This window comes from Gymnoscopelus microlampas (assembly GCF_963454915.1).
Source record: "Gymnoscopelus microlampas genome assembly, chromosome: 2".
Taxonomy (NCBI): domain Eukaryota; kingdom Metazoa; phylum Chordata; class Actinopteri; order Myctophiformes; family Myctophidae; genus Gymnoscopelus; species Gymnoscopelus microlampas.
In genome coordinates this window covers 52322629-52341666 of record NC_139939.1, presented here as the reverse complement: position 1 = coordinate 52341666, position 19038 = coordinate 52322629, and the positions used below count along the sequence as shown (strand labels likewise).

The 19038-nt window shown below is 42.9% G+C and overlaps 1 protein-coding gene across 2 annotated transcripts in view; it reads right to left on the bottom strand.

Moving 5' to 3' along the window:
* sdk1b (sidekick cell adhesion molecule 1b) overlaps positions 1-19038 on the bottom strand; it is a 446717-nt gene that overhangs the window by 211085 nt on the left and 216594 nt on the right. For both annotated transcript variants that reach the window (XM_084044504.1, XM_084044505.1), the window contains exon 5: positions 11575-11708. In XM_084044504.1, coding sequence (XP_083900630.1) covers positions 11575-11708 — 134 coding nt within the window. The remainder of the gene's footprint in view (positions 1-11574; positions 11709-19038) is intronic.

Sequence of the window (19038 nt, the reverse complement as noted above, 5' to 3'; positions counted from 1 at the left end):
CTGCACTCAGTGTGGAAGCTACGGGATTACTGGCAGCGATGTGCTGTCCTAGTAGACAGATATACAGGCCTTTTCTGGATCCTCCCACAATGTTTTGACGGCAGCTGTCATTCTGAAGCCATGCATGCAGCACCACGAGATGAGAGGTGTTTGTGACTGACTGACTGACTGACTGACAGTGGTGGGAAAAAGTACTCAAATTGATTTACTTAAGTAAAAGTATCAATACTGCAATGTAGAAGTAATAAAAGTCTGGAATTCAAAATTTGCTTGAGTAAAAGTACAAAAGTATTGGTTTCAAAATGTATTTAAGGTACCAAAAGTACTCATTATGCAGAATGTCCAATTTCACACGTTTTGAAACAAATAAAATGTATATAAATCTTTTGAAGATAGCCGATCTGCAAGCTCACAATGCGCCGCGCTGCGACGAATTGTGGCCAAAATGTATATAGGGCTATAAGTGGTTAATAGTAACTAAAATGTTCAAATCATTGTAGTGGAGTAAAAGTACAATATTTGCCTCTGAGATGTAGTGGAGTAGAAGTAAAAGTATGTACAATTGGAAATACTCCAGCAAAGTCAAAATACCTCAAAACTGTACTTAAAGGGATATTTCACTTTCAAAAAATTTTTGGTAATTTTATCGTCTACTCAGGCCTTTGTGAGCCCCCCAGACCGTTTATAAGTTGCTTGATTCAGTGTTTAGATATTTGATATTCATTTTATCAGACATGCCCCCTTCCTATACAAACCCATTGTAACTTCAAACTCAATTTTAACCATGTTAGATTCATCAAAAACACCCGTCCTTGGTTCACCCGACTCATACCGTCCCCCTAATACGCGAGGGGGCCGTGTTTTTTCAATTACTTTTTTCATTTATTTTTAATATTTTTTTTGGAAAATGAAAAAAATGAATACAATAAAAATATAAAATAAAATAAATGAGAGAATTAATCGGAAAAACACGGCCCCCTCACGCATTAGGAGGGCAGGGTGAGTCACCAGAACCAAGGACGGGTGTTTTCGATGAATTTAACATGTTAAAAATGGAGTTTGAAGTTATAATGGGTTTGTATGGGAAGGGGGCGTGTCTGATAAAATGAATATCAAATATCTAAATACTGAATCGAGCAACTTAAAAACGGTCTGGGGGGTTCACAAAGGCCTGAGTAGACGATAAAATGACCAAACGTTTTTTTTAAAGTGAAATATTCCTTTAAGTACAGTACTTGAGTAAATGTACTTAGTTACTTTACACCACTGGTGACTGACAGGTGATGCAAGGATGATTAACTGCATCTCAACTGTTAACCACTTGAAGCCCAGCATCCATATTCTGTGATTGAACGTGACGCACTGAGAGCTTGTAGATCGGCTATTTTTAGGCGAAGAGATTTGGTTTAGATGGAACTCAAGTACTGATCTCTAAGACTAGAGGGTTTAACGGGTTAATGTCTCTGGGTTTCTGCCTTCAATGTGGACGTCAATGCATCTGTGTGTGTTTGTGTATGTGTGTGTGTGAGTGTGAGTGTGAGTGTGTGAGAGAGTGTATGAAAATGCTGAAACAGCTGCATGAGCCTCATCCACTATGAGGTCCTGACATAATATCTGAGTTTTGGCCAATACACATCCTAACTCTGTACCTATAACTGCATATAAGAGAGAGAGAGAGAGAGAGACGCACAGTGGTTAACGTGCACTGCCTGTGCCCCCAGGGAACCCCACTTGGATCATGGTCAATATCATATTAATGATGACCTTAGCTTACTGTTTAGGAAGACAGAGAGAATGCCAGGAGTGTATGGATTAAATCAGCAACACAATAGGCACGCTACTTAGGGAAAATATGCTTGCGTTAGGGCATTCACAAAATACAGATTTTTAGTATTCGACTTTGAATACCTAAAAGTCTTTGTTGGATAAGCATATCAAGATAAAGTTGAATAAGAAACATCACTGCAAGAGCTACTATAGTGTCCTACCAAACTGTGGATATACTACTGTAGGCAACAGGAGTGATTGCTACTGTACCCTGGACCAGTGGTTCTCAAACCTGTTCATGTCAAGGACCCCCTAATTGACACTTATTACCCCGCGGACCCCCCACTTGAAAAGATAAGCCAGGGACCCCAATAAGGGAAGGTTTTTATGGCTCTCAGATCTAGCAGTGATTCTCAACCATTTTAATTTCAAGGACCCCCCCAGTTTGACATGCATTAGGCTACGGACCCCCATTTATTGGCATTTATACCTCTGGGACCCCAATTCACATTGTAAAACCAATGTTAATTTAACTCAGAGAGTGCACAAATGGAACCTGAGTTACAGACCCATAAGGGTCCATTTGGTTCCTGTCCATCATTTAGCTGGGTACCCCCTGGAACCCCCTCAAGTACCCCTGGGGGTCCCCGGACCCCACTTTGAGAACCAATGCCCTGGACGTCACAACACGTCTCCAATCTAACAACACACATTGAGCGTAGAGACATGTTTTTTTCTGCTTAAAACGAAGAAAATCTTTCTGGCATGATGAATGCAGCTGTTTCAGCGGCCTATACCCATTGAGTGACGACACAACGTCACACATGATGTGACAACAATCAACCATGAATGGATTAGAGGAACTATACCAACACCAAAGCTCACTGTTCTGAATAAATAATAATAATAAATAATATCAGCGAATAATCGACTTTGATGTACAGTGTCGAATAATGGTTTTGATAGTCGAATATTCGAATATTTGAATATTCGACTCTTCTGTGAAACCTCTAGCATGCGGGTCTCGCTAGGACGCGCCTCACTAGCCAACACACAAGAAGGGGTTGGGGTGTTCTGAAACCAGCGCACCCCGAAACAACAGGTTGGGAATTGATTGCGTGAAACAATCACCTGTGCATCCAGTCTCAATGTTAGTAAACAAATAATTGGTCTATTCCAATAAGGTCCTGACATATCTGAGTTTTGGCCAATACATATCCCAACTCTGTGCCAGTGACTCGCTTCATTAGTTCCTTTCTCTGTTGCTCTCTCTCTCTCTCTCTCTCTCTCTCTCTCTCTCTCTCTCTCTCTCTCTCTCTCTCACCCCCTGGCTTTAGATCCTGTAGAGACTAGCTAATGGAGGAGAGGTGGAGGGAGAAGTAACATGAGCAGAGAGAACAAGAGAGAGAGAGAGAGAGAGGGGGGTAAGGGGCCAGTGGCGTGCACAGACATTTTGAGGGGCAGGTGCTCAAGTAAATTCTACTTTTTTTTGTTTACTTGGTCTGCTCTTTTTTCCCTCTACACCTATACCTCTTTGCCAAAAATAGCCGATCTACAAGCCTGAGTGTACAAATGGAACCAAATGGACCCGTAAGGGTCCATTTGGTTCCATTTGTACACTCTCAGAGTTACACACCCACCATAAGGGGCCATTTGGGAACCAAAATGGAGTGTTTCCAGTGAGCCAACATGCACGATATCAGCACCCTGACCAGAATGGAACAGAGCCTTCATTAGTATCATTGGTAACACCTTTGAAGGAAGTAAGAAGAGGCCCAATTTATTTCCAATATGGCTGCTGTGCATAGATCCTATTGGCTCTCAGAGGACGATCCTGGTTTTGTGTTTTGCCCTTTCAATATGCTATTTCTCCTGACCCATGTTAAGACTTAAACTCCACACAAGATCCCACCGCTCTGTATTTGACTCCATGCAAACCTCCATAACCATAATCCAGCCCTGTCTGTTTCCTGCAGGCGAAGAATAACGCCGCAGGCTATAATAACCAGCATGGCTTTTGTTGAACAAAGTGTGAACAAAACATACGCTTCTAACAGCTTTTTCTTTTGTTGATGTTGCCATAATATAGTGACATAACATAGTGCCAACAAATATATAATACAGTGACCACGATTACTGCATGTTTTTTGTGAGGGTGCCTACTAGGCCTGACCTCGACTAAGTCGACTAGTCGACTGGTTAGTCACGGGGGGTCCGAGTCGACTGCGTGTCTCTTAGTCGAATCTAGTCGGGGGAATTTTTTTTTTTTTTTTTTTTTTAGCCAAAAATGTTTAAATTGCTTTTTGTCTACACCTGCAACCACACGTAACTTCCACTTTATTCTTCTTATTCCTCGTCTATGTATTGGTATTGTTTGTGTTGGAGCGCCTCAGTGCGGCTGCAGTTCATGTGCAACCTCTTCCAGAGAGAGATAGAGACACTAGAAACTGTTTAGACTTGGCCCTTTGAAATAAAATGTATTTTGGCAAAAAAAAAAAGTTTTTTTTTTTTTTTCATTAGTCGACTGCCAGTCGACTATTGGCAATTAGTCGCCAATTAGATTCGACTAAACAAATCCTTAGTCGGGGACAGGCCTAGTGCCTACCCACACAAGGAGAACATGCAAACTCCACACAAAAGGCCCTTTCACCAACCCCACCTTAGGGTATGGGCACTGATCAGGAGGAGAAAGGAGAGAGAACACGCCCCCCAGCATTCCCGGCGGGAATCGAACCCAGTGATAGCGACAGCGCTACCGACTACGCCACTGTGTCCCGACTCAACATGAGGTCCTTGGCTTCTTTATTTGATACGGTTCTGCCTCTCCTCTCCTCTCCTCTCCTCTCCCTATAACAACTAAGGAGATCAAAGATGTGGTTTTATGGCAATGGAAAGTGTATTGTAGTAAACACACACAGGTGCACGCACACGAGCACACACACACACACGCACACACACACACACACACACACACACACACACACACACACACACACACACACACACACACACACACACACACACACACACACACACACACACACACACACACACACACACACACACACACACACACACACACACACACTCCTGTTGACACACAAACACTGAATGTTTATGGTGAAAGACTATTCTTACGACACACTTACTATTCCTTATAACACCCCGAGGAGCAATCCACACTGACAGCTGTAACAAGGTGCTGTGTGTGCGTGTGTGTGTGTGTGTGTGTGTGTGTGTGTGTGTGTGTGTGTGTGTGTGTTCAGATGCGTGACAATAGATGCCAAAGGATACAACCCCGTAAAGAGAATCTAATTAAAACTCTCTCTCTCTCTCTCTCTCTCTCTCTCTCTCTCTCTCTCTCTCTCTCTCTCTCTCTCTCTCTCTCTCTCTCTCTCTCTCTCTCTCTCTCTCTCTCTCTCTCTCTCTCTCTCTCTCTCTCTCTCTCTCTCTCTCTCTCTCTCTCTCTCTCTCTCTCTCTCTCTCTCTCTCTCTCGTCCCCTACGTAAACACAATGAACACTTCAACTGAACAATTGTTCAACAGCTGACTTAATCCTCTCACCTTTGAGCTTCAGAGGAAGATAAAGAATATAGAAAGAGAGATGTAGAGAGAGCTTTGTGATGCCAGTGAATGTTACCCACAGTACATCACAAACACAACATGAAAAGATGAGACACCGCACGCCACTCATCAACCACACACACACACACACACACACACACACACACACACACACACACACACACACACACACACACACACACACACACACACACACACACACACACACACACACACACACAGTGGCGTGCACATACATTTTGAGGGGCAGGTGCTCAAGTAAATTATACTTTTTTTTGTTTACTTGGTCTGCTCTTTTTTCCCTCTACACCTATACCTCTTTGCCAAAAATAGCAGATCTACAAGCTCACAACGCCTCGCGCTGCGAGGCGTTGTGAGCTTGTAGATCGGCTATTTTTGGCTAAAGTTCTCCTCAGAAAAGGGATGCTAGGTTTCGAGTGGTTATGGTAAAAAGAATAATATAAATATCACATAAAGATTTGGCTGACCCCCTGTAGTAACTCTGAGGACCCCCTAGGAGTCCCGGACCCCCTGTTGAAGACCCCTGCTGTAAACTGGAAAAAAAACATTTTTTTTCAAAAGGGCACTTCTGGTCAAGAGGGCAAAGGGCATGTGCTGTAGCACCACCTAGAGTCTATCTGTGCACGTCCCTGCTCACACTCACACACACACACACACACACACACACACACACACACACACACACACACACACACACACACACACACACACACACACACACACACACACACACACACACACACACACACACACACACACACACACACACACACCCAGACCCACACTCCAATGGGTCATTGTATATTTTGGGCAGATATTTGTGCACATTGACAATTGATCACACAAACGTTCACATGGCCCCAGGCATCATTTACAGTACAAACAAGAGAGATTTAAAGGTCAGTGCCAACAAAGGAAATGGTTACCAAAGCATATTGACAGCTGTGTTCATTTGACCCCGCTAAAGGTCCTTTTCCTGGAACAGGTGGAGTTGTATAAAACTCCCCTTCCTCAGTGTGTGTGTATTTTCACAGAAAAGAGGGATGGGATTTGTCAATAAGCAGGCTACTATAGGCCTGGATGCTTGGGGTAGAGCGGTGGTTTTCAACCCTTTTCATATCAAGGTCCATTATTTATTGGGTATTCGAGCCACAGACCACTATTCGATGAGATTTACCCTCTCAGACCCAAACACTATTTTGTTATCGTTGGATGAGATTTTGTCCACAATTCCAAAATTCAATACACTTCTCCATACACAAGCTCATGGTGCAATACATGCGCCACTTCAACACACACACACACACACACACACAAGCCAATACTGCACACATGCGCACACACGCACACACGAACACACACACACACACACACACACACACACACACACACACACACACACACACACACACACACACACACACACACACACACACACTTGACGTCCGTATGTCCGTCCGTATGTTATGTCCGTCCGTTTGAGCACGGCATTTAAACAGCTATAACTCCAGTTTGCCACATGCCACCATGTCCAAATTTGGTATGTGGACTTAGACCACCAATAGGGACGAACTGTAATTACTTAAGCCCCACCCCCTCTGTCTGCCCATTGGCTGGGCTTTAAACAGCCATTATTCCAGTTTGCAGAATGCTACCAAGTACAAATTTGGTAAGTGGACTCAGACCACCAATAGGGACGAACTGAAATGAGTTAAGGCCCGCCCCAAAGGCACCGCTTCCTTCACACAGGGTGTGATTTTTTTTTAAACCGTGACAATTTGTGCAAATATTTGAATATATATATTCTTTTAAAGCAAACATTGTTAACTTTGTTTGTTCTTTGCTTCTGGGGAGGTCCCTGGAACAAAATATTTTGAGATTTGAGACGATTGGCAGCCAAATACATATACATTTCGGGGTCCTTGACATGAAAAAGTTTGAGCACCACTGATATATCAACACACGTTTTTCAGAAAACTGTCAGGATTTAGGAAGACATTTTTAGAATCGGCCTCAGGTCTTAATAGGTTAATACCCAATTAATCTCAATCTCTGTGAGGTTTAACCCATTAAGACCTGGAACTGTGTCATTTTTAGATTTGAGCTAAAAGGCATTATTTTACACTTTGGGCTATTCAAAAATAGCAGATATACAAGCTCATAGCGCGCCACCGAGTGCCGCGCTACGAGCTTGTAGATCTGCTATTTTTGAAAAATCTTGAAAATGTGTGCAAATCTTTGAATATATATATTTTTAAAGCGAACCGTTTTTAACTCAAATCTTTGCTTCTGGGGGGTCCCTGGAACAAAATATTTTGATGGGGGTCCGCGGCCAAATACATATAATTTTGGGGGTCCTTGACATGAAAAAGATTGAGCACCACTGATATAGAAACATACGTTTTTGAGAATACTGTTGAGATTTAGGAGACATGTAGAATCGGCTTCAGGTCTTAATGGGTTAATAAAATCCCTGAATGAGAAATAATGAGAACCAAGAAGTAGCTTGTTAGCAATTAGTTCCTTCTACATGCTGAGCCTGCACGTAGTCTTGATCAGGAGGACACATGTATCACTTTTGATTGAGCTGTCATCTTCGTTATTTCTGCCCGTGAGGTTAAATAATGAGCATGTTTGCACGGAAGACACATTATTACACGTGAATGTCTTTACGCATCAGATGATCCCTCTTAAGCTTTTTAAATGCACAGGGAAATGTGCCCTGACACTGTAATCTGCAGGGAACCTGGAAGGCTTAAAAAGGGGGAGCATGTGTGCATTCATGATTACGCATTCATTTCTCAGTATTCCAAGGCCCCGAAAAAAGTGTGTTTAATGTATGTAATGCATCTTAGTTACCTAGAAGTCCTTATTACTATTACAATTGTTAGGGAACCAAAACCTAGAGAACAAGGAGTCACTCTTACAGAGCCAGAAGTAAGACCACAAGTAAGACGCGCAAACGCGGGAAGCGAACGCAGCTTGAAAATAACAACAAGAAGAATAGAAAGGAATGACATGGAGAAATCTCAAACTGTCCTCAAACTTTGCCATCCGGCCTGAAATATGCACAAATGACATGGAATTCTTAGATATCCCAATAGATGAACTCGTGTAGATGCTTTTAGATGTGTTATTTTTGACTGTAGCTGCTATATTTCTCTCAGAGGAGTGTAATTAGTCACCCAGGGGCAGGCGGATTTCAGCCACACTGAGATCTGTCAGCAGCCAATGAGAGCGTGAGTCACATGGGGGCGCGGCTGCACACAGGCAGTGCACACAGACAGACACACAGACACACAAGCCGAGCACGGTTTCACAGTAAGCTCCACTTGCGCGGAGGCGCGCCTCCTCCTTCCGCTGCGTTCGCAAAAACTTGAAGCGGCCAATCACAATTGGACGCTTCAATTTCACACCAATGAACCAACCTTGAACTTTGAACCTTGAACTGTCCTACAGTCATGTTTTTGTCAATACATGTTCTGGGTCGGGTACAAGGGGCAAGGCATGAATATTTACAATGAGGCCAATACGGAATAGAGACAGTTCATATAAATAGCCAGTAGGTGGCTGCAGGTGTCAGAAAGAATATTCTTTCATTAAAGCGGATGGGTTTTTGGACGAACTTTAGACTAGATTTTCTTACCTTAATAAAAATTGTCATAAATACTACATGCTTCCAGTCGCTAGTTTAAAGTCTCCTTTCAATCATCATGATGTGCGTTTTGCTAAATTATGGTCCCATTTATTCTAAAATTGACGATAAAGTAGGCTATGCTCCAGGAGGGGCGGGATGATTTGATTGACAACCTACACAACCAATAGCATTCATTCCCCGCCCCGCTCTTGATTGACAAGCTACCCAACCAATAGCATTCTTTGGGGGTTGTTTTCCGGTTCCCTGGTCACATGTCTGGTCTCAACCAATAGCGTTTGAGTGCCCAACTGTATATATTAAAGATGGAGGATGCACGTTCCTGAACAATCAGCTTCATTTACGGTCTGTAGAAACCAATGGGTGACGTCACGTTCCCATCGTCCATTCTTTTTACAGTCTATGGTCGGGTATTGAAAACGGAGATGAAACACCTTCCAGTGAGGGAGAAGGTTTGTAAACGATCACAAGCCCACAAGAAAATAAAATGAGTTAAGAGTGGCTTCAAAAATAGTCTAAAATTATGATTGATTACATCTAGTTTTTTTTTCAGGAGACCCTGGGCAGTGTCACAATGTTAACAATTTTACATTGTGAAGAATTCTACCAATTTACTACCATTTTATAAATACATAAGGTTATTAATACTGACTGTTCACTCTACAAGTGTCATTACGTGCTTTACTTAAAATGCTGTCTAAATAACAAACTTTGCATCTGTGAACAACATAGTAAGTTCACGTAAATAACATAATTAGTACAGACCCAAAGAAATAAGTAGTGCTTTTTCCCACACACACACACACACGCACGCACGCACGCACGCACGCACGCACGCACGCAGTTTTGCCTTATTGGATACTAGTGGAGTGTAGAGAGTGAGGAAGAAGTTATATGGCTGCTTATATCTAGCCTTTATATTTTACCATCACTTATAATACTTCTACAATGCAATATGATATTTGACAGCTTGTAAGAGCCTAGATGTCTCCACTAGGCCTAATAGACATTGTTTTAGTACAGCCTATCTTGTTGTCTCTGCCAGGCCGAAAGGCATGGCGAGAGAGTATGTTTTACCCCTGTCCGTCCGTCCGTCCGTCCGTGTGTCTATCTGTGAACAGCTAATCTCCGGCACCGTTAGCCCGGCCGCTGCGAAACTGTGCACACACCCTCCCTGGATGCCAAAGCCGAACCTCTGCGCCAAAATGTTCAGATTGTCCTGTTATAGCGCCACCAGGAGGCCGATTTGTGCAAAACACATTTTTGGATATCACTCCTACAGATTTTGTCCAAACCTCACGCAAATCGGTACACAGTAAAAAATCAGAGAGATCCGGGTTGATCACATGACTATATAGTCATGTGATCAACCCGGATCTCTCAGATTTTTTATATTCTATCCTGATTGGCTAAGATTGGCTTCCAAAGTTTGCAGGATTGCAACGAAGCGTGCGATTGCCGTGAAATTTTGCGCACACCTTCCCACTAGGCCGAGGAAGAAATGCCACCCTTTTCACATTGGCCTGTTATAGCGCCACCAGCAGGTCTAATTTAGCAAAACACATTTTTGGAACAAAATGCCTCAAATCATGAATGCAGTGTCCGATTGAAAGGCCTAAGAAGAAATGGCACCCTTTTCACATTGGCCTATTATAGCGCCACCAGGAGGCCACAATATCGTACCTGACCTGGCGGAGACCTGTGCTCCGAGGAGCACTTTCTCTATTTATAGTTCAGTTTGTCCTTCAGGCAGCTAACAGTATAACTATGATATCTGCCCTGTGCTCGAGGCAGAACTACCGTACCACTGACATGAGTGTTATTGTACTTCTGACCATGATATCATGTAACATAAAGCATAACCACCACCACCTAGAATATTGTCTCGACTCCTATGTGCCTCATCGATCGCTGATCGATCCAGAATTCCACGACAAGAAGAGACAAGAAACCCGAGGTCAGAGAGAAGAGAGACTTGCGAGATGAAGATGAATCACCACCAGGCATCATCAGAAGAAGTCAGTGTTATAGTGAAAGAGTATAGTTCCAGAGGGTTTAGGGGGCAGGGGTCTTCAACCTTTTAAGCCCAATGCAGATTAAAGCTTTTCATAGATGTTGGATTCATATCAATGTGTATTTTCAGACATTTAACGACTTAAACCGTCAATACTTAGTAAACTTTCACTCTGTACTTGGTCTGCTCTTTTTTTTCCCCTCTTTGCCGAAAATAGCAGATCTACAAGCTCACAACGCCTCGCGCTGCGAGGCGTTGTGAGCTTGGAATGGGATAGAAATGCCATTAAATGGGGGTCCGTAGCCTAATGCATGTCAAACTGGGGGTCCTTAAATTACAATGATTGAGAATCACTGCTAGAGCCGTAAAAAATCTTCTCTTATGGGGGTCCCTGGCATATCTTTTGAAATGGGGGTCCGTGGGCTAAGTGTCAATTTGGGGGTCCTTGACATGAAAAAGTTTGAGAACCACTGCCCTAGGGGTCCCGGAACCCCTGTTGAAGACCCCTTAGGTTTAGGGTGTGTCACAGTACCTGAGATGCTCAGGTAGACAGAGGGGCTGGTCTTGTTCTCGCCCGTCAGTTCGTTGACCGCCTCCACGTAGTAGCGGCCCGCGTCCGCCGCCGTGCTCGCCATCACGACCAGCTGATTGTCCAAGGTGATCGCCCTGTTCACACACAGAGAGCACACACACACACACACAGAGAGAAAGAAAGAGGGGATTACACAATCGGCAACAACAACGACATAAAAACAACACTATAGCATTCTTGTGCCGTTGTCCTCTCTCAGATGGGTGCTCTCTCCCTCTAATTAACCCATTAAGACCGGGAAAGCATCTGTGTCATTTTTAAGATTTATTTGGGCTATTCAAAAATAGCAGATGTACAAACTCATTGAGATATACATAACTCACGCTATGAGCTTGTAGATCTGCAATTTTTTTTTGGGGGGGGGGTGATGAAAATGCGTGCAAATATTTGAATATAATACATTTTTATCTCAAATCTTTGCTTCTGGGGGTCCCTTGAACAAAATATTTTGAGATGGGGGTCCGCGGCCAAATACATATCATTTCGGGGGTCCTTGACATGTAAAAAGTTTGAGAACCGCTGATATTATAGCAACTTCAAGTTTTTTCAAAAAACTGTTTGAAGGATTTAGAAGACATTTGTAGAATCCCACAGAAGCAAATAATTGAGTTACAAATGATCGCTTTAAAAAACATATATATATATATTCAAAGATTTGTAAACATTTTCCACGATTTTTTCAAAAATAGCAGATCTACAAGCTCGTAGCGCGGCACTCGGTGCCGCGCTACGAGCTTGTAGATCTGCTATTTTTTGAATATAGCCAAAGAAATCTAAAAAAAATGACACAGAGATGCGTTCCCGCCGGTCTTAACGCGTTACAGCTCAGAGAAGCGAGGAGCGTTTGTTATGATCGCTCATTGTTTAGCATGCATAATAAGACGGGGGGTAAAAAGGGACACGTCGAGAGGAAAGAGGATTCAGAGAGCTTAAACAAATCTCTCTGGCTGTCTGGGATTGATACGGTGGCTCATTTCTTTCTGCGGTCACTTGTTCTCTTGGCCATTGTCCCTCTCTCTCTCTCTCTCTCTCTCTCCCATACGTTTGTGTTCTGCTGTTCTCTGTTGTTTTGGCTCATGATGACATTGATCACATTGTCATCCCCATTTCCTTTATGTGTGTGTCGGCACAGCAATGAACAGTGGTGTAAAGTAACTAAGTACATTTACCGAAGCACTGTACTTCAGTACACTTTTAAGGATTTTTTTTTACTTTAATTACTGGAGTATTTACCATTTTCAATACTTTTACTTCTACTCCACTATATCTCAAGAGGCAAATATTGAACTTTTAGTCCACTACAATTATTTGACAACTTTAGTTACTTTGCAGATATAGATCATTATATTATGAGACACACATTAACCACTTGAGCCCTATTTTATTTGAAAATAGCCGATCTACAAGCTCACAACGCGTCGCGTTGTGAGCTTGTAGATCTGCAATTTTCAAAATTTTAGTACTTTCACTTTTGGTACTTTGAGTACATGCATTGTCATGCCAGTACTTTTTGTACTTTTACTCAAGTAACACTTTGTGGTATTGCTACTTCAATTAAGTAAAATATCTGAGAACTTGTTCCACCACTGGTGGCGATCAGAATGAACACAATGAGGTACAAAAACAAACCCCTCCCCGACCAAAAAAAATCACACCCAGTGTGAAGTGGGCGGTGTGGTCACAGTGGTCATCACATGGAAGTGATTCACTTAAAAAAAAACATAATGTGTTTTTTTAAGTGCATAGTCCTATTTATAGGGATATTCACATGTGTCATGTGTTTCTAGCCAATCACAGTCCTGAATAGAGTCATGGTGGCCAATAAAGGTGCAGGGTTAGGGGGGTACAATGGTGGCCAATCACAGCGCAGGGTTGGGGGGGGGGTGCAATGGGTGTCGATGTCACATATAGGGGCGGTTGCACCGGCCAAAAATAGAAAATTGCTACAGTCACAAAGCAGTGGAAAGGGTCAAACTGAGGTGATAAAGTCAGGACAGGACAGTGAGGACAGGAAGTCTATTCCTAGAAAGTCACATTTCCACAGGATTCAACCTGAATAATGTCTCTGGCCTACGAGATGCCAACAGCCAGGCAGTAAACCTGACTTGATGTTTCTGTGCTTCTCTGGTGCTTCTGTTCCTGTGTGAATGGAACTCAACAGAACTACACTGGAATCAATACAGCCACAGGGGGAATAAAGCAAAGTGAACCGAGACTGCTTTAGTCTCTTAGTGAGCGTCAATGTGAGCGTCAAGTGGCTTTGTCTGTAGTAATGTGTTCATGTGTGTATGTGTGTGTGTGTGTGCGTGCGTGTTAGGGCTGTTGGTAAATAATCAACCTTGAATTATCATCATTTGGGGGAATGCACACTCTATTAACACATGGGGTGCCAAAACCGTATTTATACGGTTTTGCAAAAGGTGCAAAAAGTTACTTGGAGTGCCAAAACCGTATTAAAACGGTTTTGGTGTCTTTTTTTGTTTTTGTTTGTTTTTTTCCACACGGGAGGGGCTAGAGCAGCTCTGGGAGTACCCATTGTGATCCTGAGAAGGATAGGCCAGATGGATCACCGGAAAAAAAAACATGGCTTCCCATCCGCTTCCTGTCTATTTCCTTCTTTAAAACGTCTGTATTTCCGAATCTGTTTCCGGTGGGGAAAACCGGTTATGCGCGATGCGCGATCCCCCCCCCGTTGTAACTCGCGAGTGAAATGTTATCGTTCCAGGATGTAGCCATGCAGGGTCATCGCGCTACATGAATGGATGCTTTTTTTTACGTGGATTTGCTCGTCGTGGAGTCTAGAGCTTTAAACAGCAAAGTGCAGTCAATGGGGAGAATGCATCACCCACGGTAAGTTATTAAAAAATCCAGGCACCCAATGTTAAAATATATATTCAATTAGTGGCTGGGATTAAGTGGGGATTAAGCTTCACAAGTGTCATGCACTAGAATTGTACATGGCAAAAGAAGGGAGTCCACACATGATGCAAACATTTTGACTTATATCTATTTGACTAAAACTAAAGAAAGGCACTAGTGCTTCATGTATGCAGTGTGTGAATGCGTGGAGTGCTGTGTGAGTGTCGTATAAAAAGGTGAAGAACTAAACAGACCCACTCAGCCAAGGTGGCACCCAAGACAGGCTCTGGAGAGGATGTAGAGATTACGGTGTGTCAAGGAGAGAGGACCTTATATACTCCCCCACACCCATAACCCTCCCCAGGTGTACCAAGTTGGCCTGACGGCCTGCTCCACTCTGGCAATCACAGAGGCTGCCGGCTACAGCCACCAGTGAGGCAGAGGGGCAGGGCCGTCACAACAAGTCTGAAATACTTCCGTATGGAGGTAGTCAGGGGATATTAGCAGAATATTTTCCAATCTTGGAATAAATTCCTTACCAAAAAAGATCTTCACCAATGTGTTTGTAAAGGTGTCTAGTAACACATCTCACAAAGACTGAAATGCAGTCCCCCTAGGAGATTTTTTGACAGCTCCTTAAAGTTGGGGTACCCACCATAACCTTGGTTTAAAACAAAATCACAAAAAAAAAATACAAATTTAATTCTGTTTTAAGTAGCATGTGAGGGCCATAGCCATGTATACTTTTTGTGTAAAAAGCCCATTGAGATTGGGCCGTTTTTAGCCCAAGGAGTGGTTTTGGTGCAAAACAAATGATTGCAATGGATTCAGAATCATAAAAACACCCTAGTTTGACACCTCACATGCTACTTAAAACAGAATTCAATTTTGATTTTTTTGGGGATTTTTTTTTAACCAAGGTTATGGTGGGTAGCCCAACTTTAAGGAGCTGTCAAAAATTCTCCTAGGGATACTGCATTTCAGTCTTTGTGAGATGTGTTACTAGACACCTTTACAAACACATTGGTGAAGATTTTTTTTGGTAAGGAATTTATTCCAAGACTTTTTTAATATCCCCTGACTAAGGTGACATCACTGATGTATCCTCTGTTATCTTTATCCTAGCCTTTTGCCAAACAGCCTGCTGAAATGGCTGAAATAGTAGCGTGATTGATACAGCGGTGCGGAAGGTTACATGAGTCATTATTTCACTGTTTGACAACGTTCAAGTAGAACTATCCAGGTAAAAAATAATGGGCCACTCTGCCATAGTTCATAGCTGTCGACCTGTCCACAGTCAGTCACACATGAAATAAATAAAATGTTCTTGACAATCGGCGGCCAGTGCCGTGCTGTGGATATAACAGTTCTGACTTATATTACATGAATTATGTGCAACCATTACAAGAATTATGTGCACCATATTTTCTATGCTCTGAAATCCCGCTTTGTAGCCACACCCAACAACACTGCACCAGAAGCAACACAATCCACCATCCAGAGCAACAACTCCACGGACGGATTGATGCCAATCACATTGTATTCTATGGCAATGTAATTATAATAATCAAATATAATCGAAAATCTGCCAATAGAGGATATGCGTGTGACATCATCATCAAACCCGGAAGTTATGCAGGAATGCCTACTGAGTGTCAAAAAAATACTTTCTGGCCTTGACAGCCCATGCATCCAAACAGAAAAGTCATATCTGATTGCATTAAACAACATTAAACAATGTTAAACTCATTTTGCATGTTTCTTTGCCACTCGATTTGCCACTCGATGTGCCATTCACTTTAAGCATGCGCATATCCTCTATTTCTTGGTAATCCCTATAGTCAGTTGACAGCCCATAATTCCACGAATGTCTGCTGTTCACTGCAGTGGTTTAGGAAGCTTGTCCATTGATTTGATTTGTCTCTCCGCACGCGCGCGCATGCACACACACGCGCACGCGCATGCGCGATAGATGGGAAATAATTAATAATATTAACCAACCGTTTTAACTTGTTTTAACGAGCGCAGAGGGCAATGTTATTATGTTCATAACAGCAATGCTATGCATGGACAGCAACAATAATGCACAGCTAATTAAGCAACACAGTAAAAGTAGGCCAACCACTAAAGTTATGCATATTTGTATCAGGAAATTGGTTACAAATTGAGTTTTAATCCCAATCTGGCCTGGCGCCAAGACAAAGTGTCTGACCTTCATGAAATTAACCATTTGAACCCCTATATTCTGGGGAGAACATTCGCCACATAATAGCAGATCTACAAGCTCACACCGCGTCGTTTTGTGAGCTTCGTTTCATTAAGATGAATTGAAGTAATGTATCCATGCAGTAGCATCAGGAAGGCTAAATAACAATGGCATATGACGAATACATGTATTAAACCATTAAGACCTGGAACTGTGTCATTTTTAGATTTGAGCTAAACAGCATTACTTTACACTTTGGGCTATTCAAAAATAGCAGATATACAAGCTCATAGCGCGGCACCGAGTGCCGCGCTATGAGCTTGTAGATCTGCTATTTTTGAAAATTTGTGAAAATGTGTGCAAATCTTTGAATATATATATTTTTAAAGCGAACATTTTTATCTCAAATCTTTGCTTCTGGGGGGTCCCTGGAACAAAATATTTTGATGGGGGTCCGCGGCCAAATACATATAATTTTGGGGGTCCTTGACATGAAAAAGATTGAGCACCACTGATATAGAAACATGAGTTTTTCAGAAAACTGTTGGGATTTAGTAGAATCGGCTTCAGGTCTCAATGGGTTAATCAGAGCACTTTTGCTGTGTTTACAGGCTCAGTATAGCGCCCCCTCCTGTCCATCCCAGTGCAGCAGTGTTGTGCAGACAGACAGCATGGTTCAGGTGGCACGCCTGTCTGTCTGACACACATAGAAGCAGGGGGTGAGACAGGCTCCACATATGGCCTCTGTTGGCAGGAGAGACACAATTCCCTGACCTGACACACACACACACACACACACACACACACACACACACACACACACACACACACACACACACACACACACACACACACACACACACACACACACACACACACACACACACACACACGCGGGTTAAAACGCATGCTTGCACATTCACTCATCCATTCATCGGTTCAGTCGTATCCTCTGGTCTGTCACATGTGTGTTAATTAGCAGTGTGGGTCCGCGTACAACTGTGTGTACTGTGCATGTGTGCGTGTGTGCGTGTGTGTGTGTGTGTGTGTGTGTGTGTGTGTGTGTGTGTGTGTGTGTGTGTGTGTGTGTGTGTGTGTGTGTGTGTGTGTGTGTGTGTGTGTGTGTGTGTGTGTGTGTGTGTGCGTGCGCGCGCGTGTGTTTAGCAGTCTGTCATGGTACTGCAAAGTGTTTATTAAAGGAGTCTTGGGGCTCGCCACTTAATCAAAGACCAATCTGCTTTGCTGCTTTGGTGCAGAGGCATACAGAATGACAGGTTGGGTCAAATAAAGTGTGTGTTGGGGGAGTTAGTAGAGAGACAGACAGACAGACAGACAGACAGACAGAGAGAGAGAGAGAGAGAGAGAGAGAGAGAGAGAGAGAGAGAGAGACAGAGAGAGAGAGAGAGAGAGAGAGGGGGAGAATGCTCGGTGGAAACGGGAGAAAACAACCTAGAGGCAGTTAAAAAGTAATGGGAGTGATAGGAGGAGAAAATGGGATTGTGAGAGAGAGGCTGTTTTTATCACCGCCAGGAGAGCGAGAAAAGAAAGAAATAGGATATAGCAGATTATTGTTATTTTAATTCCTCTTTCTTTCTTCTTCAGGGCCGGGGAAAGCTGCTCACACACACACACACACACACACACACGCGCACACACACACACACACACACGCACACACACGCGCGAGCGCACACACCCAGAGTGTTTTACAATAGTTTGTATTCAATTGAAATCCTGAGTAGATCTGTCCGTTTAATTAAGGGTATAGGACTGAAAGGAAGAGCAGAAAGTCATATATTGAATTTATGTCGTGATGAGTCACCCCCAGCCCCCTTAGTCTCCCCATGTGAGACTGAATGAACAATATATAGCTTCATGCGTGTGTGTGTGTGTGTGTGTGTGTGTGTGTGTGTGTGTGTGTGTGTGTGTGTGTGTGTGTGTGTGTGTGTGTGTGTGTGTGTGTGTGTGTGTGTGTGTGTGTGTGTGTGTGCGCGTGCGTGCCATCCTATTAATTAGCTAATCGGAGGGATATGGCCCAGATATACCCAGAGCAACTCGTCGCGTTGTGATCTTGTAGATCTGCTATTTTCAAAAAAATCTTGAAGAACATATGAAAAACTTGGAATATTTTTGAAACATTTTAACAACAAGAAGAATCTTGAATGGGGGTCCCTGGCACAAATACATATTGATTTGGGGTCCCTTGACATGTTTTTTTTTTTAGAATAACTGATTTAAACAACTTTGGGAAACAAGCCCAAATAACCAACTGCACTTCGAAACAAGCCCGAAGTCGCTTATAATAAGCGGACATGGCAACACTGATGGCTACTCGTTAG